The 25,334-nt window shown below is 35.0% G+C and overlaps 1 protein-coding gene across 2 annotated transcripts in view; it reads left to right on the top strand.

Annotated features, from left to right (window-relative positions):
• Nucleotides 1–5,619: 5,619 nt before the first annotated feature.
• LOC123524396 (uncharacterized) overlaps nucleotides 5,620–25,334 on the top strand; it is a 49,655-nt gene continuing 29,940 nt past the window's right edge. For both annotated transcript variants that reach the window (XM_053538901.1, XM_045302561.2), the window contains exon 1: nucleotides 5,620–5,858. In XM_053538901.1, coding sequence (XP_053394876.1) covers nucleotides 5,834–5,858 — 25 coding nt within the window. In that variant the 5' untranslated portion in view covers nucleotides 5,620–5,833. The remainder of the gene's footprint in view (nucleotides 5,859–25,334) is intronic.

Raw genomic sequence — 25,334 nt, 5'->3', positions numbered from 1 at the left:
GTTTTTAAGCTCTGAATTAATAATTCTAAATAATTGCTGTTAGACTTATCTTTCTCTGGCACGTGTATCCGGAATATCTAAATCTCGGTTTTGTGCTTAAGCGGAATTGTATTTTAGTTTTCCAAAATAATGTCGAGCATCGACTTTTCTAGTTTATTTAAGAAACTTTGCTGTTAGCTTTTCAGTACTAACACTACTTTGGAAAGTAAACTTTCGCATTCCAATGTTCTTATAATGTATTCCATTTATGAAATCTTACAATTATAGCTCTTTACTTGCAAGACTATTTGTATTCTAAGATTTTACTATTGCGTCTGATATACGTTTGTTGTCGAAATTGTTTTCACATTTCATACCAATCACTTAGCGAATGACAGTGAATTTTTGTTTGTGGTTTTTTTCACTAGAGGTTCTAAAATCATTTCACTGTTGTTTTTTACAATGCTAAACAAAATATTCAAATATAACATAATCATAATGTTATAATTATAAATTATAAATTATTATATATAATTTAGTCATTGTACATGTACTTTTGCTGGTGGGTTATTATTGCTTTGTCTCTTTTATGTTTCATTATGTTTCATGAAGAAGCAACTCAATCCAAGATTTTTACCTATTTTCGTATATGTACATTTTAGTGTTTTCTACCTTTGCTGATTTATTTCTTTAAGAGTATGCTCAATTTCAAGGGAGATTAATTCATAATAATGTCGTTGTGTGTTTTTTTATGATAAATTGCAAGAGTCTATCAAAGAACACGCTACAACACTGGCGGAGTATGTTGAAGCTCAAGTTGTCAAAATGCAAAGATAGGATTTACATTTACTAAAAATGATTTTCAAATTAAGTTTAATCATGTTTTATTACTTTCTGGAATACACATTAAAAACATATATCTGTAAAGAGTATCGAGCGGCAAACCAGTCTGTTAACAAGTTCTGGAAACATTACAGAATTCCTCCCCAAAATCAATATAAATAAAAAAAAGAAAGAACGACAACATAAGTGCCTAATAAAATGTATATAATGGAATATAACGGGCGAACAAATGTTTGTAAGACGGAATTTCTTTCATTGAATAGTCTCAAAAGTAAACGAAACTAACAGGCATACGTTGTCATCGTAAACAACGCTCGCAATAATTATCACGAATGATTTTCAAATATAGAAGCGACTCCTTTTGATAGACTGGTACCGTAATTCCATAATTAATCACCATCTCACTGTTGGCCCTTCCAAGTAGTTTCAATTAAAATTAGACCATTGTTACACCTCAAAATGGTAGCAACGCATTTTGGTAGTCACTACCAAAATTCGGTCGAGTTTTGTTAGCGACAAAATGCGTTGCAAGGGTACCTACAATGTGTTAAGGATCATGGAATGGAACGTATTTTGGTAGTTTTTTTTTTCTACATCAGGGGCTGTGTTCATTCGACATTATGCACGAAAGAGAGAGAGAGAGAGAGAGAGAGAGAGATAAAAGGAGGGAATGTCTCCTATAAAAATGTTGTGTGTGTGTGTGTGGTGGGGGTGTCCCCTCCTGAGATATAGTTTTCGTATAAAAACAACTAAAATGTAGATTCCTGAGCGTGTGAAAGGTGCTTCCTGTGCAATAACATTGTATTGTTTTGTTGTTATAATGTGCTAGTGTTGTCGGAGTCACAGTCCACCTAGATTTCTTAAAGCATGAAAATGTTGAAATATATCATTTACTCTGAAATGAAGCTTACTCCTCAATAAGGTATACAGTGTCATGTATGTTATTATTTATCTACATATATCAATGCGAATGATTTTCTCTAAATATTTATGGCAGATTTTGGCTTTTTCCCTCATTTGCATACGACGTATTATATGAGAAGAATACCTGCGGAGGGTGGGTGGCGGGCGGGCGGCTCCAAAAGGTGTCCGCTATCTAACTTAAGCAGTTATATATACAGTGTTCACCAAAAAAGAAAGTTATGTCTGGTATACAAAAATACGAGTGCCAGACATTTACTCGACCAACCTCGGTAATTCTCGGTGAATAAATTAATCGGTTACCCTTGGAATTAAATTTATTACCGGGTTGGGTTATTTGATATATATTAAACAACATTGAAATATTCTGAAGATTTTTAGTGGATAAAGGTTGCACGTCTACCTTACATATATTTTTAAAGGTATTTTACAGCCCGTTTTGTGTGACCTTTTCTCATGAATCTCCTTGATTTTTATCTCAAACAATCTATACTTGCTTGATAACCTGTCACAGGGTCATGCGAACGACGCATCAAACAATTTTGGTGAACAGTTGTGCCAAGTTCCTTCAATGTCTTTCGATGTATATCAAAGTTAGAGTTGTATTGACCTCTCTCACTTGTGTTTCAATGGTCCTTCTTGACTGAATCTAGGGTCGTTATATTTTCAAAGTCAAAAGGTCAAGGTCGGATGAGCGACTATCTTTGAAATAATACGGTCCATTCGTCATAAAATATTCTTTCTGTAAATCATGAGATTATCGTTGATACAGTTTTGCGTTGGATGTGTACATATCCAACGCATTTTGGTACTACATTATTGTAAACTTGCGTTCAGTGTAACGCATTTTGGTAGTGACTACCAAAACTCGGCCGAATTTTGGTAGAGACTACCAAAATGCGTTGCTATCATTTTGAGGTGTCACAGACCATAATAAAACAATGGGTGTTTCTCAGACGATTTTAACACTTAAAAGAGGTTGAACACAATAGATAGCATTAACAAATTGTAGCTGTTACCTGGTTTGGATTAATGATGACTTGGTGGCACTGCTGCACACCGGCTTTCTAATCATAGCAGTCAACCCCTCCCCTTCTCCCCCATTCTGCCCCCCCCCCCCACCCCCTACCTTTTTGTAAACCATTCAAAACATGACAAGGTAAGTTGCAGTCGCCTGGATGGATTCTAGCCATTGTACAGAGATTTAAAGTTTGCAAGTTTGTCTTTTTTTATGAAAGTTTCATCACTGTAGGGATAAGGCATCTTTTTTGTTGTAACAACATCTGCACAATCCTGAAGAATTGGTTGGTGCCAACGTATCCCTAACAAGCTATGTAAACGTTATTTCGTCGGGTCCTAGTGCTGTCTTCAAATACTCGGATACGTTATCTGCAAATATCGTCCTTTATTGCTTGTATCGATAGACAGACTTCCGCTGTCTATGCTTGTGCCTTTCGTCTTACTTCTCATAACACTGTTCGCTATAACATGTTCATATCTTCACCTACATTGTCTAGCATTTCATTACGGGCTCCTTGAATATATGACATTTATAACTTTTGGTTCTATCTGATACTCCTCTGTTCAGACACGATGCTCTTTAAAGGAACATTTTATGTAGGGGTAATACACATTTTTTTGTGTAGTAACGCGGGAGTAATTGTGACTGAGACCGAAGGTCGAGGTTACAAACTTATCCAAAGGGCTTCCGCAGACGTTAATACACAAAACAAACGTATATTGTCGCTATTCTTGCATACTGAAAAGCATGACACAAAGATTAATTTTGTTTTCATATGACTGTGATGATTTTACGATTCCGATAGAATTTTTAATTCCCATTCTGTTGTTCTTGGAAACGGTAAACATGTTTTAGATATCCATAACCAACAACACTACCAAAAATATGTATTCAAGGTTTCTAAACGATTTTTGTTTTGTTTTTCGTTTCTCGTTATTACAAACATGACATTACTCATGATTTTGCATATTATTGAAAAACTCGGTAAACAGGAACACAATTTCAAGAAAACTAATTTTACATTTGATTTATTTTAAGTACGAACACTTATTTAGTGTACGGATTAGTACGTCAAGCTTTCAACATTTACATGAAATATATGAGAAATTCAGTAAAAACCCTAACGACTGATAACACCCAAAATCATTGGGCGGCCTTATGCGTTTATTTCCCGGATGGAATTGAGTCGAATCGGATAACTTAGCTCGAGTAAAACGCACCAACACCGGGAAGTTGAGTTTACAGCCTTGATTACGGCGCTTGTTCACATTATCGACTGGGGTAAACCAACATTCTACAACAGTAGTGTAATTTCTTCATTCAAATAATATTTTATTTGGTCATAAATCTATCATATGTTTGCACTCGATACTAAAGAGACCAGGAAATGAGTTCTTTTATTGTGTTTTTTTTTGGGGGGGGGGGGGGGGAGGGATGGGGGTGCCCTGCAAATCATACACGAATCGTCCTAACCATCGCATTCCGCCATATTGTTATCGCATTGTTCGCGGTCCTCCCAATTAGGACATAGTGTGGAATTTTGACCGAGAACAATTTCTTGGGCCTTCTTTGTGTCATTATGGCGATTCAGTCTCGGGTTGACACAGAGGAAGAAGAAGAACGAAGCGCCCAAGGACAACCATTGTTATGATTTCCGCACAAGTTACACGCGATTAAATACATTCTCGGTTTATCGGCAAAACTTAAGCCGACGCCGAGTTCGAAAGGGAATAAACACATGGAGAAGCTAGTAAACACGTGGTTGACTCTGTAGGGGAGGGAGTAGTGAGTTTGTGGTTGATGACTGATACAGCAAAACTTACCAAGGATAAGTTTACATATTTTAGCCTACAAAAAGAGGTTATCATGGTAGAAACAATACGCATATAACACACCTGTCATGATTTAAGCAGTAATAAATAAACGTCATGTTTTAACAGCAGGTAAATTGCCGATTTTTCTACCCGTTAATACATGGACTGATCAAGTGAAAACATGTAGAACTTGATAGATCTTAATTAAAAGAATGATAGTATGATCAGTAGTTCGATACTTGTATTCTATATAAAATACATAAAATCATTGCTTGTTTTTTTTTAATGATATCAGTTTTGTATCTTTTGATCTTATATGTAGTTCAAGATAAATATTTTATTTAAACAAAAGGGAAAAGGGTTATACAATTAAATATTTTGACTAGAACATATTTTGTAACATGGCGTCCAGTGAGAGGAATCCTTTCATCTGCTGCAATAGCGGGTTGTCAACTAAGATATATTTAAGGCAATACCAAATTGATTACTTCAACGGATTTCCCGCCCCATTTTCAAGAATTTTTTTTTGAAAATTAGCTTCCGCTAGCTTCAGTTTTTGCAGACGGTGGGACGGTGGAGCTTAACTGTCAGTCCAGAAGTCCGGGGTTCGAATCACGGTCCAAGCACTGGAAATTTCTAAGATGCTTTTAAGTGTCTCCCACCTAACTAACAGCCCTGTACTGGTTCTTCCCATGAAAGACGGTTTCGCGTCTATCGGGGCTGTATAGGTGTTGAGTGGCTGCCATGTATTTCTGGGGAAGCTTGGCATGAAACCTTCTATTTTTAAGAATCTTTGGTTCTTTTATGTATTTTCAAGCCTTTTTGATATGCTACGGTAGTGTTGGTTAATTCTTGTGACAAGATTTTATTTCTTCAAATCGTTCCTCGCACGCTTCAAAAAATAGGTTAAATCCAAAAACAAAATATTTTTATTTTTATTTCGCTCGCACGTTCCTTTTCTTTTAAACCAATTACCAAGAAATTATTCTGGTGTGGCCTAATGTAATGACGTGAAATGGGGTGTTATTTTACATACCCAGCCATGCAATCGATAAACGAGTTGCTAACACAATGAAAAGTTTATACCTTATATTTGAGTTAGTAAAATTATTTTTTTTGTAATTTGTGATTATAAGCAGTTGGAGTATATGTATAACTGTAAGTTTTTTGTACTATATTATCAAATTTATGCTTATTCACTGTCGTATACGTGCAACGGCTGGGATTTTCCGTGAGCCGGAGAGGACACACCAAGATGGCGGAGAAAGTGACGCTAGAAGGTAGGAGCTTGTTTTTGCATCCCGTTTTATTTCATTCATGCCTTTTGCTTCACACATTTAGTCGAGACTAATGCAGAAAACCTTCCTCCGCATGTCGTAATTGCTCATATCTCCAGTATTCCTATGTTTCCCCCAAAACGTCCCCCTTAACCTGACATTTTACAGGTCAGAAAAATCGAAGCGAAGGCGGCATGTTTTCAAGGTCACAGTTTCTCATGCAGTAGCAACTAGATCCGTATATCATGTCCTGTATGCTGAAAATAGAGCATAATTCAATGCAAGTGCCTAATCTAAGAAAACAATGTACTTTCGATTTCAACTCATACCGGCCGGGACACCATGCTCCAGGAAGGATTTTTCGGAACATATTGCACAAAAATGAGCACAGGTTAGGACTTCATCGCAGATTTGTACCCGACTGGGACACACTTTTTGGAACTTAAAGAACTGCAAAAATTCATTTAATAACACTCTTACTTTAAACGTTTAAGCATTTGTTCGTCCATTGAAGTTGATTTATTCCACCTTACTTGAGCACGGCGTGATAATGGTCTACCATTGAACTTTAGAAGAAGGAATTTTTTTGACAATTGTCAGCTTTATATTGGTCGGTTCTGCAAGCTATCCGAACTCTTGTTCTTAACTATTAATGTGGTACAAACTCTTGCTATGATCTTTTCCTACTTGAGTTGTTAACGTTGGTACTAGTTGTCCATATGACCAAAGCGTGTTTTAACAGAAACAAGCATATTAGAATTGTTTATAATAAATCATAAAATAGCCTACGTACTAAGCTTTATAAATAAATACAGTAACATAAGAATGATTCAATAGTTATTTTTTACCATTAATCTAGAACCTCCCGGCAATCTTCAAGTATATTTTCAGAAATATTGCCGTGTTGGCAATGGCAATTGAAACTGGTGTTTGACTGGACTTGTTCTCCTCTTTACACAGGTTTAAGACTGTGTTTATTGCCCTATTTCTTCAAAGTATATGCTTGGTTTTGGTTCGTTTTGGGTTCAGCGGAAGTGGAGAACGAATGATTTCTTACACAATTAAGACAACACGCGCTTCGCTTAGGTATGGGTATCTGACAAATTGCCCTATGATCTACAGATCTGTGCTTTCCCAACTGTGCAAAGCGGACTGGTTTTCTTCAAGATTTATCACTTTGCCTGACAAAGTAATAGTTTTTGTTTAAGGAACTAGCTGCAGGTTCACTTTTGTTTATTTGTTAATGTGTAACTCTTTATTAGACTGATGAAAAATATGTTTCGTATAAACCAATTGTCCTTAAATAATTTGACATAAGTTAGGTGTTCTTTCAGTTCTACCAAATGACAAGTTTTATATAGAAGTATAAAGTACAGATACGTGGTTTTGAATTTCAGTTATGCATGCAACGTTTCCGTTGTAATCAAGACTTAGTAACCTTGAAGTTTTTGCTCAAGTACATATTTGCATTATTGTAAAGCATGTAGTAATTAAACTAATTTAACTGCAATGGTTTGTGTGCCCAAGGTAAGCTTTTGTGCCGGCTAGGCGGCACGTATAGAAAAGTAAATACTCGCGGACCAAAATAATACTTGTACCAATCAATGACCTGAATGGATAATTTTCTGTAATGAGCGCCTTTCCTATATTTTTTACTGATCTAGTTATTTTTCAAGTTTCAATGACAGTAATGAAACACATTAGGCAGTCGCAAGACAGCTATAAGCTAGAGTTAAAGAGGCACCACAAAATAACTGTATTCTTTTGTGTTTCCATGATGGTAATTATACATGCTCTGCATGAAGAAAATGAGAAATGACAAGTATCTAGTTACAACTGACAGTGACATATATTAGGTCAAGACAATGTGTGTAATGTCCTAACATTTTATTGAATAACTGTTGCAGTATGTACAGAAATCAGTGTATTTAGTGAAATTTCAATCACATTTTGTTTCTACAGTGTAAGATAGTTATTCATCTATGTTTTAGAAACTATGCTGAAAAGAGATTGACTGAATAAGTTTGCAGATGAAGTTGTCAAAACACATTTATTCAATGCGGTCTCAATCAAATCGAGTCTGCAATATTCACTATTAGCTTTGTCCTCGGTGCTTCCGAGGGATCTACTTTTCAGGTTTTGTTAATATATTATTGGCCGGTTGCAGGACAGATCGTCCGATAACTCGCGGATCAACGCTGAGCGGCGGGTTGAGTTATCTACCTATAATCTCCAGATTATCTCGGAGTCAGTTTGGTTGCGCATGAAAATTTCAAGTCTTACTCAATTGAGTAATGGATGACCGGCGAAGCATGTTTATTTAAGAATTCACATATATAGTGTGTGTATGTGTATACATGGTATAGCATTATGAAATTAATAGCAATAATGAAACTACATACTAAGTGTACAAATACAAATGTTATACAACTGACTTCCAGTAAGGCCTTCAATTAAATTTCATATTACATTCACACATATACACAATCATACTGTCAATTTTTAATTATACATTTATACAAAAATACACATATCAGAATTTCTACAACAAACAGGTCTTAAATTGTATATAGAAGTCTTACTAAACAGGATATACACAACTTATAAGTATAATAATAATTATGTTTTAAAAGAATGACCATGCGTCACAAAGATTAATTCACGACAATTAAGATGAGCTAAAAGGAAAGTCTGTCCCATAAGATACTAGTAATATACATGTTCCAGATTTGGATAATAAGACAATACACTTATAATTATTATTATTGTTAGCCGAATAATTCAACATTCACGCTCATTTGGAAACAAATGAACCGCGCTAAAAGAAAACCAACTTAATGGCTTTGCGACCAATATGAATCCAGACTAGCCTGCGCATCCATGCTGTCTAATCAGGATCCATGCTGTTCGCTAACTGTTTCTCAAATTACAATAGACTTTGAAAGCGAACAGCATGGATCCAGACCAGCTTGCGCGGATCCATGCTAGTCGCAAAGCCACTATGTTGGTTTTCTCATGGCGCGGCTCAAATAAAATTAATTCAACAAAATTCTTGTTAATACAAGTGACTGAAGATGCCCAGGCAAAAGAGTGAGCTATTTTCTCCTTATGAGAAAGAAGTTTTTATACAGCTTGTAGAGAACAATACGATCATAGAAAGCAACAATGCGAAAATATTGTTTCAGGAGGGTGCCTTGGCGGAGATAGTAACCTCATTGTTATAATATATCTATATTTAAACTCTATAAAGTTTTTCAAGCATATCCAAGTAATCAAACACAGACATACTTTAAGTTACCTCATGTACATTTGAAAACAAACCATGTATACAAATTGATAAACCTATTAACAACCTGGTCTGTACAAGAAGTGTCCACTGTGAAATCAGTACCGTCAAAATTTCGTCGTGCAACCCAGCCATATCTTGGCCAAGAATTGTAACGGTTACCTAAAAAGGCGTTTCATGCAACCCGTTCGATAGACGATTCACACTAACTCTCGCTTTACTCCGGCATATAGTTGTCTTGCAACCGGCCATATGTTATTATTAAGTCATTAAGTATATATCTTTTACAAAAGCAGTTGATAATTTCGGGTTTTATTTATCAATAACATCCTTACATGTATTAACGATGTTTCAGCAAGTAACTTTTTATTTACACTACAGTATGTTCTTTGATTTTTATGCCCCGAAGGTGGGCATATTAAACTCGCATATTCCGTCCGTCCGTCCGACCATAACTTTGCAAATTCTTGTCCGGGCTGTAACTTTGCCATCCATGAAGGAATTTTGAAATATTTTGACATAAATATTAACCTTAATGAGACGACGTTTCATGTGTAATACTCAGACCCCTAGCTACAAGGTCAAGGTCACACTTAGAAGTCAAACGTTAATAGGGTCCGTTTCGTGTCCGGTTCGTAACTTTGACATTCATCAAGAGGTTTTGACATTACTTAGCATAAATGTTTATCTTAATGAGACGACGTGTCATGGGCAAGACCCAGACCCCTAGCTCCAAGGTCAAGGTCAGACTTAGACTTCAAATGTTAACAGGATCTGATTTTTGCGTCCGGTCCATATTTCTGCCATCCATGAAGGCATTTTGAAATATCTTGGCATAAATGGTAACCATAATCAGACAATGTGTCATATGACCCAGATCCCTTGCTCCAAGGTCAAGGTCATACTTAGAAGTCATAGGTTAATAGGATCCTTTTCGTGTCCAGTAAAAAACTCTGTTATTCATGAAGGGATTTTGAAACAACTTTATCCATGAAGGGATTTTGAAACAACTTTGCATAAATGTTTACCATAATGAGGCAATTTGTTTCGCGCAATACCCAGACCCCTAGCTCCAAGATCAAGTTTACACTTTGAAGTCAAGTCAAAGGTTAATAGGATCTGTTATTTCATGTCCGGTTCGTAACTCTGTCATTCATCAAGGAATTTCGAAATTACTTGGCATAAATATGCCCCATAACATGAAAACGTGTCATGCATAACAACCAGACCACTAGCTCTAAGGTCAAAGTCACATTTAGAGTTTAACGGTTTACATGGTGTGTTTGTTGTCCGTAACACTTCCACCGATGAAGAGATTTTAAAATCACATGTCATAAACGTTCACTATATTAAGATGACTTGTCAGACACAAGCCCAAGACCCCTAGCTTCAAGGTCAAAGTCACACTTAGAAGTCAAAAGTTAACATTGTATGTTTCTTGTCCGGTCAATAACTCTGCCATTCATCAGAAATTACTTGTCACAATTCTTCCTTATGAGTTGGTGTGTCATGCTCAAGACCCAGACCCTAGCTCCAAGGTCAAGGTTACCTTCGGAGAACTTGTTTAATCTGGTCGCAAAATGAATCATACCTAAACTATTCTGGTATATTTTGCGCAGACAACTGTAGCATATTTGGGCACACTTTGGGGGCGTTTTTCACTAATAGTGCCAGCTCTTTGAGCTTCAATTCTAAATACTTAGTACATTTTGCGAGTTATGTATACTTGTATGTTCCCTATAAAATGTCAAGGTCAATAGTGGCTATTGTCAAGTTACCTTAGAGACACACCAAAAATATATGTAATTTTTTGTATTTCCATGATGGTAATTATACATTTTTTGTATGGAGAAATGAGAAATAACAAGTATCTAGTTACAATATGACAGTAACAGATATAAGGCTAAGACAATGTATTTAATGTCCAAATATATTACTGTAGGCTTACTTATTTTAGCGGTGTACTAATAACAGCGCTTTTAGCGCTATCGCACGTGCGCTAATTCATGTCCGCGCATTAATTTGTCCAAGCATTTCATGTACATTTTCATTTGATAATGTTTTCTTCGAACTTTTGCAAATAAATACTCTTGAGAGTTTGCACTAGTTACACTGCTTGCTAATATTTTAAGGTTCGTATGATATTCCTGTTTATTGTTCATATTATTATTTTAAATATATAATCATGCAAAATAAAATATTTAAGTTTGTAGTTTGTGTTTTTCTCATTTGATCAAGTTGTTATCGATTTCCGTATCACCTTCGGGCATGTCCGTTGTTGCAGTCGCTCGTTTACGGAAATGTGTAAACGTTTGTATTAAAACACATTGCATGAAGGACAAAGGGGATTCAATGATTTAAATGTGTGACAGTCTCGTTTTATTTCAGCAATCATAACTAGTATACAGTATTTAAAACACGCAGATTATTATAATTAAATACAAGAAGACAATACAGTTACGTAGGCATTATTATACTGGGAGCGCGACAAAACATCGACAGACAAAACATCGACACGACAAAATGCCGACGCGCGACAAAAGCTCGACAAAAAACATCGACACAAACATCGACAAAACATCGATACATAATTTATTTACACTTTTTCTTCATTTTCAGGGGTTAAATTACCTTGAAATTTTTACACATATCTGAAAAGTTCGGTCTAAATCTTCAGACAGTTAAGATTAAGACTCGAACATTTACGGTTAATGTTCAGTTAATGGGTGGTGGTATTAAAATGTGCAGTTGTGAAAATTGCTGTCAGGTACTGACCACAGCTGACACAAAATTTAATACCAGTTCGATTAAGTGCAACACTGATATCTTTTATGTGACAACAACTCAATTTTGATGACAAAGAGCTTAGTTTGGACATACTAGGACATACTAGACAAGTTTCGTGTCAAATAATATCATTCTATGTCACAGATAACAGCTCATTTTGTTCATATTCGTAAGATAATATCTGTAATTTAGTCAATAATGAAAAGAAGTTAGCAATATGGTTTAAATTCATTCAAATTAATTGAAGTATGACAAAAATGATATACGTTCCCTTACCCTGCAAAATTAAAGACATTATTTAGGTAAGGTTTAAGATATCGGCAAAACAACAAAACGTCTATTTAGTGGATAATATATGTCAGTATCGACTCAAGTTATGCGATTTCCTTTGATCAAACTTTATATAAATAGATTAGTTTTCATTGTACCGTTAAAATTGATGTATTTGTCATTCATAAGTTGTTAAACTGTATACATTTAGTAATTATGAACAAAAGCATAAAACAAATTAATTCAGAGATAATTTGACAACCCTGTATATTGATTATTTAGAAGGAAACATTAGCCTAAGAGTTATTGTAACAGTTATAAATCAATGCCATAACCGTTTTTTACGAGTTGTTAAAAAATAACCACCGAATACTTGGAATAAGAAATTTGGACCTTGTCATGGCGTAATAACACCTGTTTCGACCTCCTATGAAGGTATTCATTTCATAATAATCGACGTATAAGTGCAGTTATATATATCAAAATTATTTTCGACCATAAATGCGACAAAATGCCGACACGACACTATGCGACATGTCGGTCTTTTGTCGCATCGATCAATTGTCGCGTCGGCGTTTTTTCTTGTCGATGTTTTGTCATAGACCCAATATACTTTATATACTGTACGTAAACACATTACATAAAAATTGCCGACGGTTAAGTTTATTTCCGAAAATCTTCGTGAATCTCCGTAAATCTCCGAGAGCCACATCTCGGACAGCGCTAAAATTAGAAATTAGCGGTCTCGCGAGAGCGTTAATTCATGTCCATGAATTAATTAGATATTTCACCAAAAATTGCGTTTGCGCTAAATTTTTGCCGCGCAAATAAATGTACGCCTACATTATTCAATTAATGTAGTGATGCACGGTACTTCATGTACTATGTCGAGTTTAGACCACACTTTGTTTCTACAGTGTAAGATAGTTATTATTCTATGTTATAAAACTATACTGAGAAGAGAATGACTAAATAAGTTTGCAGATGAAGTTGTGAAAACAGGGCTTAGATTGTCTACCTGTCATCTTGTAGAATAGTTGTATTATACCAGTATTACTAGAACTATTTGCCCCAAGTTCATATGGGAGAAAAAAGTAGACCACTAGGTATTGGTGGGTCTTTAACACTTCGAATTTCTGGAATACCGATGGATAAAAATATATACTAATAAAAAATATATGGCCGGTTTCAAGACGACCATAAGCTAGAGTTAAACGAGAGTTATTGTGATCCGCCGATCAAACGGGTTGCATGAAACGCTTTCTTAGGTAACCGTTACAATTCTTGTCCAAGATATGGTTGGGTTGCACGACGAAATTCTCACGGTAATGATTTCTCAGTGGACACTTCTTGTACAAACCTGATTGTTAGTAGGTTTATCGCCGAGTCAAAGCATATTTCAATTTATATACATGGTTTGTTTTCAATTGTACATGAGGTAAATTAAAATATGTCTGTGTTTGATTACCTTGATATGTTTGAGGAACATTATAGAGTTCAAATAAAGATATACTATGATGTTACTATCTCCGTCAAAGCCCCCTCCTTCTGAAACAAAATATTTTCGCATTGTTACATTTGCTTTCTATAATTTTATTATTCTCTACAAGCTCTATAAAAACTTCTTTCTCAAAAGGAGAAAATAAAACGCCCTTTTGCCTATGCATCTTCAGTTACTTGTATTAAAAAACAAGAATTTGTTGAATTAATTTAATTATTGTTAACCGAATTATTCCACATTCCTGCTCATTTGGAAACAAAAGAACCGCGCCATGAGAAAACCAACATAGTGTCTTTGCGACCAGCATCCGCACAGTCTGGTCAGGATCCATGCTGTTCGCTTTCAAAGTCTATTGCAATTAGAGAAACCGTTAGCGAACAACATGTATCCTGACCAGACTGCATGGATACGTAGGCTGGTCTGGATACATGCTCGTTGCAAAGCCACTATGTTGGTTTTCTCATGGCGCGGTTCTTTTGTTTCCAAATGAGCATGAATGTTGAATAATTCGGTTAACAATAATAATTATAAATGTATTATCTTATTATCCAAATCTGGAACATGTATATTTTTTATTGGACATACTTTCCTTTTTGCACATCTTAATTGTCGTGAATTAATCTTTGCGACGCATGGTAATTCTTATAAAACATAGTTATTGTTATACTTATAATTTGTGTATATCATGTTTATTTAAGCCTTTTTTAATATGAGACCTGTTTGTCGAAGAAAATTTAAGTAATTCTGATATGTGTATTTTCGTACAAATGTATAATTATAAATTGACTTTATGATTGTGTAGATGTGTGAATGTATGTGGAATTTAACTGAAGGCCTTACTGGAAATAAGTTGTATAATATTTGTATTTGTACACTAAGTATGAAACCTTCAGGAAATAAAGTTAGTATTATCATTACTATTAATTTTATAAAGCTATACCCCGTGTATACCCATACACCCTCTATACATGTGAATGCTAAATAAACATGATTCGCCGATCATCCATTACTCAGTTGAGTAAGCCTTGAAATTTTCATGCGCAACCCATCTGACTCCGGGATAATCTGGAGATTATAGGTAGATAACTCAACCCGCCGCTCAGCGTTGATCAGCAAGTTATCGGACGATCTGTCCTGCAACCGACCCATAGGGCTATATTCATAGTCGTTACTCAAACTCACACTTGACTCAAACTTGGGTAAGTATCACTCAAGTGGACCTCGAGTAGACCTTGCGGGAGTGTGAGTGGAGTTCGAAAGTCATATTCATAAATTCCACTCAATCTTAACTTTCGGAAGGACAGCTCGAGTAATGGTTTCATTGTACACAATGGATTTAGAGGATTATAACGGTTTATATGACAATAACATCAAAGATGTGCAAAAGTGCTGATCATTATTTTTGTAGTTGGAAGTTGTCATCTTATTGCTCGTCTGTATGATTATCCGTCCGTCCGTTCGTCTATTTGTTTTATAATACGTCCTTCCGTCCGTTCGTCCGTCCATCAGCCAGTCTACTCGTCTGCATTAGTAAAATTTAATTTATACTTAGAAATATAGAGTTTAATTTTCGATGAAATTGAAATTTATTTAAACAACTGAATTTTTAAGTGTTGATGTTTACCGAATGCCAGCCCGCGTATGTTTTTGAATTTCAATTACTAAAAACATAATTGAGCCGCACCATAAGAAAACCAACATAGTGCGAACGCACTATGTTGGTTTTCTCATGGCGCGGCTCATATCTTTTTATAAAATAACTGTTTCCGTTGTCATTTAAACAATGAGATTCAATAATGATAGGTTCTTCATGACATTTAATTTGACGGTTTGTTTATATTTTTCAGTATGGATTAACCTATATCTAGGCTTGTGAAATGTAAATACTGCTGTCAGCAGTGCAATTTATTTATTACTAGTAGTCGACGCGTGTTTCTGGGAGTGACTGATGAGCCCCGTTTGGCTAGGTTTCGTAGACGCATATTTGATTTCCTATATCTATTTTAACCGTTTTTATTAATTAAACAGTCTTTTAATTTGTTGGGTCTTTTTGCGTTTTCGTCGTCCTCAACAACATGTATTAAAAAAGAACATAATATATTTTTCGAAATACCTTGCACAAATATGAACTTCCGCTTTAACATGACACTGTTATCTTACCTTCAAATTAAATAAATATTGTAAATTTATCATCTAAACTTACATTATGAGACCTTGAGAAACACTCAAGGGTCCCCAGGACCTCCCTCAACAGTCGCTCACTCTTGGGAGTTGACTCGACTGTCACTCACCTTTATGAATACCAATGGAATCTTTCCTGAGTAAAGACGTGACCGTTAGGCAATTTATTTGAGTGTACTCAATGAGTGGTGTTGGAGTATTGTCTATGAATATAGCCTATAATTAACGGTTAATGCGAATACGATAATGTTACACACCGATAGCCACACGGGAACTACATGCAGATATAGACTTGCCACAGTTCGCTACTGCAAAAATATAAAGCGGTAATATTGGACTGGGAATTCATGGCATGAGTAGGTTTATCGCCGTGCCAAAGCATATTTCATTATGGATCTTTATAGCCCGGCTTATAAATCCCAAAATATGGCCGAACCTTGCACATTTTAGTAGAGACTTAAGATAATACATTTCTTAAAGAACAATACCAGAAGATAAATTCTGGATATGGAACACTCGAATCAGTCAACCATGAAAGCCTTGGCAGACTGTTTTATGACGTCATCGTTAGGACTATTTAATTCGTAAAAATAATTTGATCATGTTCAGCAACGTTTAAAATTTTATCGCCTTTTTCAAAATTTCTAATAACCTGGTGACAAAACAATTGGGCTATGTAGAGTTTCTCAAAGTTACATTATTTTAAGAAATATCAAAGAAAGGTTACTTCTGGAATAATTTGTATGAACAGGGATAAATTATCTAAAACGACGTATTACATTTCTTAAACTTTACATCCTGTTTTTAAACAACGACAAAATTTTTATAAAATAGTGTTATAAAAAAGAGGAAACATGTGTTCATAATTAGATTATATCGCTTTAGAATTGTTCCGACTATAAATGCCTTTTCGGGTTATTTTAAACTTGTCCACACATACGGGAGAGATGCCTCATATTTTGCTCATTCTAAATGTTGTATATTTCTTTCTTGTGGATACAAACTAAACCTCGTGTTTATGTAATAATCAAGTCATATGTAGATCTTAATTTGAATTAAATACTTTCCTTTACTTTTGCAGCGATATATTACTTGATATAACATAATGAAGAACAATGTAGAGTGGTTAATTTCATGACTATATCGCAACAGAGCTAGGCTAAGGGATTGCATATAAAATACTAAGAAAAGCAAACCCTTTCTAACTGTTAGAAAGCAAGAAACGTATATAAAACTGAAAGAAGAAATATCCCCTTAAAGAATATTGGTAGGGAATGGTCAGAGATATTTTATTAGTACCGTGATGTTGCATACAGCTGTAAACTGTATGACAACATGCACTTACCAAATCTTATAGCGTCATACTTAGACTTTTTCAAATACCGTTCAAATTACTACATGCACATATTTTTACTCATTTAGAAAAATATATTGATAGTAAAATGTCAAAATTACAGCCAACTGAAACATGCAATATCAAATACTTTTATTCACATCAATGCCTCAACCCATTTAGAAGCGGCTCAATAAATCACTTAGTATCTAGCTCATATTTTATTGTTTATTGTAGTCATTTAAAACATTTGTTTAGAACTATAATTTTAAATGTGGTATGTGAGATAATATTTTGACACGAACTAATGCAAGTTGATCCCGATAAGGTAGAATATCCGGAAAGAAGGTGTGTGTTGTGTGTGTGTGGGTGGGGGGGGGGGATACTCATCCGAATATACTTTTTAACTGATGAATAAAACTGAACATTTGCGCATGTTTGAAACGATTTATTTCCTCACTAAATTTCATTTTTGGGGTGTTTTTACCTGTCAGAGATACATTATTCTGTTATATAAATTAATATGGAAAAATGTATGATTGCTTAATAATATTGTGGCGACTTTGATCTAACATATTTATATCAAACTGCATTTCAATAGTGAGATGATATACTGTGCTAGTCTGTCGTATGACTGTAGACAAAATATTTATAAATGTAGTTTTACATATGTTTCTAAGTCAACAAAGTACATTGCAATTTGGACAGGCTACCTCATTAGTATATGTTAAAACTGCTTCTGCATTATAAATGATAAACCTATGTACCATTACTATGACTTTACGCAAAGCTGGAACAATTGCGGTATGGTAAATGTGTATGTTACCGGATGTGACCAATGGGAAAACTGCATTGTGACACCACATTAATACATTTGCTGTAGGGTTCCCGAGAAGTATAACTCCCAAAATATGTAAAATTAAACTGAATATTTCAAGTAGTAGTTATAAGATACACATCACCATCGTGGTTTACAAATTTATATTTTGGTATGAAATACATGATTTTTATTTAAAGCGCGTGTGATGACTACCGCCGTCTGTAAGCTAAACACGTCCATATGTTTCATACCCAGATGTGTACCACTAAACCACAGTCTATTTCTTGATGAAAGGGAGTATAAGATGAACATAAGCATTTTTACACATCTTGATGAAATGAAATGAAATATATAGTTCTACCGAAGTTAATTGGCTTTCCAAAACGGGACTACAAATATCAGAACGTTTGGATGTACGATTGCTTACAGACGTCGCGTCGTCATTCTTTTGTGATGACACTAGACATTAGTCATTAGACACTTTCATGATGTTGCATGCTAGTATAAATATATGCCCTAAGTTGAAAAGTTTATCTATAAAAACAGTTAAAGTAATGCAAAACTGAATCAGTGTAAACAATATTAAAGAAAGACAAATAAAAAATGTGCTTATATGATATAAATAGCAAATTAGCAGATTCCATTTTGGTATGTACTACATTGACGCGTCCGAAATACGCACCCCTTAACATTTAAAAATATTTAGCTGATTTTTATTGTTCACTATGGCCATAGACCTTTAGGATAATAGGTCAATAACAACTTTGTAAGACGATAGGTCAATAACAACCCTGTAAGACTTTTTCATGCTTTGTGTGATTAATGGTTAACGTAAGAAATAAATCGCGACTTAGTACTGTTCATTTCAGTATATCTTATTTACATTAGTTTGCAAAAATATGAAGAATGATGTTACAAGAAGAGTAAAACAGCTTTGTTAGATTTATAGAAACATTTCACTTAAAATATCACACCCATGTCTTTATATAAATCACGCTGTTAAAACATATCGCATTTTAATTAGATATATTAAAACATTTTGATTCAATTACTGCGCATCTGAGCTCTGAACTGTGATAAATCAGGTGAAAAACCACTCGACGGCCTTCTTTATTTTTATTCTTACATGGTCATTGAAATTTCATGATAAAATTTTGCTGGGCTTCATTTATCCAAGTAGTAATAAACCGGACGTCATGTCACCATTTGACGTCATAATGGACTTCATAATGCTGTCATACCGGTTCGCGCGTCAACCGTTGTTTATCGCAGATTCTAACACAACCGAAATCATTTTCCTATCTGATTATTGTGTATTTTTATATATCAATACATTTTTCTGACGTCACAATTATTACGTCAGTCGCACAGGAAAACAAATCAACACAAAATAGAAAATAGGCAAATACTAGCATTTGATGGATGTCGTCAACGATGTGTGTGTGTTCGGGTTTAACGTCTTTTTCAACAACTTTTCAGTCTTATAAACGACGGTTTCTACTTGTAGCAGTGAGCACAATGCCCAACTTTATAGAGCTGCCACACTGGCATATCACACCGTAGACACGTGGCATGATACCCCACCAAGTCGGTTCGACCCTCACTCGGGGCCAACTGAAACATGCAATATCAAATACTTTTATTCACATCAATGCCTCAACCCATTTAGAAGCGGCTCAATAAATCACTTAGTATCTAGCTCATATTTTATTGTTTATTGTAGTCATTTAAAACATTTGTTTAGAACTATAATTTTAAATGTGGTATGTGAGATAATATTTTGACACGAACTAATGCAAGTTGATCCCGATAAGGTAGAATATCCGGAAAGAAGGTGTGTGTTGTGTGTGTGTGGGTGGGGGGGGGGGGATACTCATCCGAATATACTTTTTAACTGATGAATAAAACTGAACATTTGCGCATGTTTGAAACGATTTATTTCCTCACTAAATTTCATTTTTGGGGTGTTTTTACCTGTCAGAGATACATTATTCTGTTATATAAATTAATATGGAAAAATGTATGATTGCTTAATAATATTGTGGCGACTTTGATCTAACATATTTATATCAAACTGCATTTCAATAGTGAGATGATATACTGTGCTAGTCTGTCGTATGACTGTAGACAAAATATTTATAAATGTAGTTTTACATATGTTTCTAAGTCAACAAAGTACATTGCAATTTGGACAGGCTACCTCATTAGTATATGTTAAAACTGCTTCTGCATTATAAATGATAAACCTATGTACCATTACTATGACTTTACGCAAAGCTGGAACAATTGCGGTATGGTAGATGTGTATGTTACCGGATGTGACCAATGGGAAAACTGCATTGTGACACCACATTAATACATTTGCTGTAGGGTTCCCGAGAAGTATAACTCCCAAAATATGTAAAATTAAACTGAATATTTCAAGTAGTAGTTATAAGATACACATCACCATCGTGGTTTACAAATTTATATTTTGGTATGAAATACATGATTTTTATTTAAAGCGCGTGTGATGACTACCGCCGTCTGTAAGCTAAACACGTCCATATGTTTCATACCCAGATGTGTACCACTAAACCACAGTCTATTTCTTGATGAAAGGGAGTATAAGATGAACATAAGCATTTTTACACATCTTGATGAAATGAAATGAAATATATAGTTCTACGAAGTTAATTGGCTTTCCAAAACGGGACTACAAATATCAGAACGTTTGGATGTACGATTGCTTACAGACGTCGCGTCGTCATTCTTTTGTGATGACACTAGACATTAGTCATTAGACACTTTCATGATGTTGCATGCTAGTATAAATATATGCCCTAAGTTGAAAAGTTTATCTATAAAAACAGTTAAAGTAATGCAAAACTGAATCAGTGTAAACAATATTAAAGAAAGACAAATAAAAAATGTGCTTATATGATATAAATAGCAAATTAGCAGATTCCATTTTGGTATGTACTACATTGACGCGTCCGAAATACGCACCCCTTAACATTTAAAAATATTTAGCTGATTTTTATTGTTCACTATGGCCATAGACCTTTAGGATAATAGGTCAATAACAACTTTGTGAGACGATAGGTCAATAACAACCCTGTAAGACTTTTTCATGCTTTGTGTGATTAATGGTTAACGTAAGAAATAAATCGCGACTTAGTACTGTTCATTTCAGTATATCTTATTTACATTAGTTTGCAAAAATATGAAGAATAGTGTTACAAGAAGAGTAAAACAGCTTTGTTAGATTTATAGAAACATTTCACTTAAAATATCACACCCATGTCTTTATATAAATCACGCTGTTAAAACATATCGCATTTTAATTAGATATATTAAAACATTTTGATTCAATTACTGCGCATCTGAGCTCTGAACTGTGATAAATCAGGCGAAAAACCACTCGACGGCCTTCTTTATTTTTATTCTTACATGGTCATTGAAATTTCATGATAAAATTTTGCTGGGCTTCATTTATCCAAGTAGTAATAAACCGGACGTCATGTCACCATTTGACGTCATAATGGACTTCATAATGCTGTCATACCGGTTCGCGCGTCAACCGTTGTTTATCGCATATTCTAACACAACCGAAATCATTTTCCTATCTGATTATTGTGTATTTTTATATATCAATACATTTTTCTGACGTCACAATTATTACGTCAGTCGCACAGGAAAACAAATCAACACAAAATAGAAAATAGGCAAATACTAGCATTTGATGGATGTCGTCAACGATGTGTGTGTGTTCGGGTTTAACGTCTTTTTCAACAACTTTTCAGTCTTATAAACGACGGTTTCTACTTGTAGCAGTGAGCACAATGCCCAACTTTATAGAGCTGCCACACTGGCATATCACACCGTAGACACGTGGCATGATACCCCACCAAGTCGGTTCGACCCTCACTCGGGGCGTTGAATTCTTCATGTGAGGAAGCCATCCAGCTGGCTTACGGAAGGTCGGTGGTTCTACCCAGGTGCCCGCTCGTGATGAAATAACATGGTGGGGGTAAGAGTGAGATTGGGTGCGCACCATAAACCGGTTTAAGCTCCCCAGTGGTGTTTTTGCCACTGACCGTTCCAAGGCGGTACCCCACTGTGTTCTTTTGTTTGTTCGTTTTGTCCTCTTGTGTGGGCTTTGTGTGTGTGTGTGCGTATGTGTGTGTGTGTTCCTTTGTTCGTTTTGTCCTCGTGTGTTGGCTTTGTGTGTGTGCACGTGTATGTGTATGTGTGTGTGTTTGTGGTGTGCACGTCTGCGTGCTGTAGGTTTCGTTTTGGGGAGTCTGCGATTTTGGTACGTGGCATTCCCTGTTTGATATTTGTCTTTGTTTTTACCACTAGGCTACCGAGGCGTACTTTAAAGTCCTTCGTAACGTGTAAGAATCGAAATAAAATATCAAATTTAGTGATATGCTCTTCATTGATTGTCATCTGATGCGTATTATTATATCACTCGAGCTACGCCCTAGTGATATTAATTCTTATTTCTTAAATATACAGATATTGACTACTTTGTTTTTGTTTATTAAACTGCAACCAAATCCAGCTAGGTCAGAATGTGCAATTTATTTAATGGTAAATCGCCATGAATGATTCCACTTAATTATTCTTTATGAGACCACGAACCTTTTAATCTAAACACATAAGAGACTAACCAATACCAATATTATAACATATAAATCACGGTAATGCGACAAATATGCACAATATATTTCCATTTACCGATTACCTCCCTTTTAATTGCGTTAACTGATTATTTTTCAGGAAAACGATAATATTCGTTCGCAGAAAAGTGTAATAAGTGTTGTTTTAAGGATTTTGTATTGAAAAATGAGTATTATATTTCAAACATTTTACAGTAATTTTAATAAAAAAAGAATGAACGGTAGCTGTTCATAAATCACAATGAATATTTTATTCTTTTTCTGAAATATATTATTTATTTACATTATTTCAATTTTGCATTCCTATAAAGATAAATCATATAACGATTTTGTCAGGATTCATTAAAAAATATAACTACTAAGAGCATTTTTATCAAACTAACGGAAGTCGTTGCGCATGAATAAGCTTGAGAGTAAACCTGCTTTTGATACTATAAATAGTAAGATATTAACACAAAACACTTAAATCCCAAAAATATTAAAGATTCATTAAAAATTGAGTGAAATATGATGATTTAAAAAGAAATTTACTGAAAATATCCTTTATATGAGTTGTCTGCCCCTGACAAGAGAAGGTGCGAAAAGTCAGTGTTCCATATCCAGATTTCTATTTGGCATAACCTTCAATCATTTTATGTTCATGGCTTGTCTCTACTAAAAAGTGCAAGATCGAATGACTTATAAGCCGGGCTATTACAAGCTCTATAAAAACTTCTTTCTCATAAAGAGAAAATAACACGCCCTTTTGCCAGGGCATCTTCAATCTGATAATGCCATATCGTGTATACATATGGCCGGTTGCAAGACAACTATAAGCTGCGGGTTGCATGAAACGCCTTCTTAGGGAACCGTTACAAGATATGCAAGATTGGCCAAGATTTGACTGGGTTGCACAACGAAATTCTCACGGTAATGATTTCTCATTGGACACTTTTTGTACAAACCTGGTTGTTAGTAGGTTTATCGCCGAGTCAAAGCATATTTCAATTTATATATATGGTTGTATATAAAGACAAGTTGTTGAGTACATTGGTGTAATTGTACCTTAAATTTACTTTAATTTTTGTTGAGTATATTGGTGTAATTATACCTTAAATTTATTTTAATTTTTTTGTTTTGCTTTATTTACCTGTTACTTTTGCACTAATATTAGAGCCTTTTTCAGCGGGGATTTTATTTACATTGTGTTGTTCAACTTATTGAAGATAGGGTAAGTGCGAGGTTGGCATACCCTAAACGCGTTTAAACCCCCAGTTTCCTTTATTTAGATTACTGACCGTTCCAAGGCGGTGTCCCTATTTTCAACAAGTTGTTTTGTCTGTCTTGTATTGTGTGTTGCGTATGTTTTCTTGTTTGATGTAAGCGTTTTTCCTCCGCCCCACTCACCCCTTTGCCCTCTCCTTTCCCTTGCATTCACGCTACTTTTAGCATCCCATCCCCTTTATTTTTAGTAAGTTTTTGTGGCTCCTCTTTATTTTGGCAGCCGAATCCCAAGACGGTACTTGATTGTTTTTTCCTACTTGTGTGGGTTCGTTTGTAAGCTTGTGAGTTTATAACGGTGCCCTTCTGTTTTCTTATGTGTTGCTTGTTCGTTTTTCTATGTTATTCAGTTGTTCGTCGTTGTGTGTTTGTCTTTGGTACATGAGTGTCTGCGCTTTTGTGGTTTACGTTGTAGTGCGACTGTTTTTAAAGAAAATGGCATTCCCTTGTATATTTGTCCTTGTTCAACTTTCCCCCTTCGGATTCCTCCCCCACCCCCGACCTCATTTCGCCCATTATCATTTCCCTCCCCTTTATCAATATTTAGCTTATATTAATATGTACTTGTTGGATGTTTGAAGCACCCGTCTGAAATATTTTTCCATTACAGCTTCTTTTTGTTGTGGGCCTACTATGTAAATGCGTGGCTCTGGGGCTGTGTTTTTGGTGCTCTGTGCTTCCGAGAAATCTACCCTTACCTATTATCTTTTGTTTTCAATTGTACATGAGTTTTACTACTATGTTTGAGGAACTTTATAGAGTTCAAATATAGATATATTCTGATGTTACTATCTCTGTCTAAGCACCCCCCCCCCCCCAGGTGACATTTCATATTTTTATTAACATATCTCTGTCTAAGCACCCCCCCCCCCCCCCCCCCCCCCAGGTGACATTTCATATTTTTATTAACATCTTTTGCAATATTATTGTGTTTGCAGCAGGTATTTTAACACATATGTATATACATTTTTACATAACTGATTTTATATATGCTTTACATTTTTACATAAATGGTTTAAGGTATGCTTTACAACTGGCGTTTACAATATGACTTTTTCTCGGCGATATATGACCATTTTGTGTCGTTTCGCCGTAAAATCCAACTCACTCTCTTATTTCAAAAACAATATTTTCGCACTGTTACATTTGCTTTCTATGATCTTATTGTTCTCTACAAACTCTATAAAAATTATTTCCCATAAGAAGAAAATAAAACGCCTTTTCGCCTAGGCATCTTCAGTTACCTGTATTAAGGATGACTACCCGTATAAATAGGCCTCAGTTTCACCAAAAGCATACATACAACTTGATAGTGTAAGCTTTGAAAATGTCAAACGATAGAAATAAAGTGCATATTGACAAATTATATAGTGA

The sequence above is a fragment of the Mercenaria mercenaria genome, chromosome 3, assembly GCF_021730395.1.
Source record: "Mercenaria mercenaria strain notata chromosome 3, MADL_Memer_1, whole genome shotgun sequence".
Classification (NCBI taxonomy): Eukaryota; Metazoa; Mollusca; class Bivalvia; order Venerida; family Veneridae; genus Mercenaria; species Mercenaria mercenaria.
Note: the sequence above shows the minus strand (reverse complement) of the source record. Positions and strands in the feature narration are given on the sequence as shown.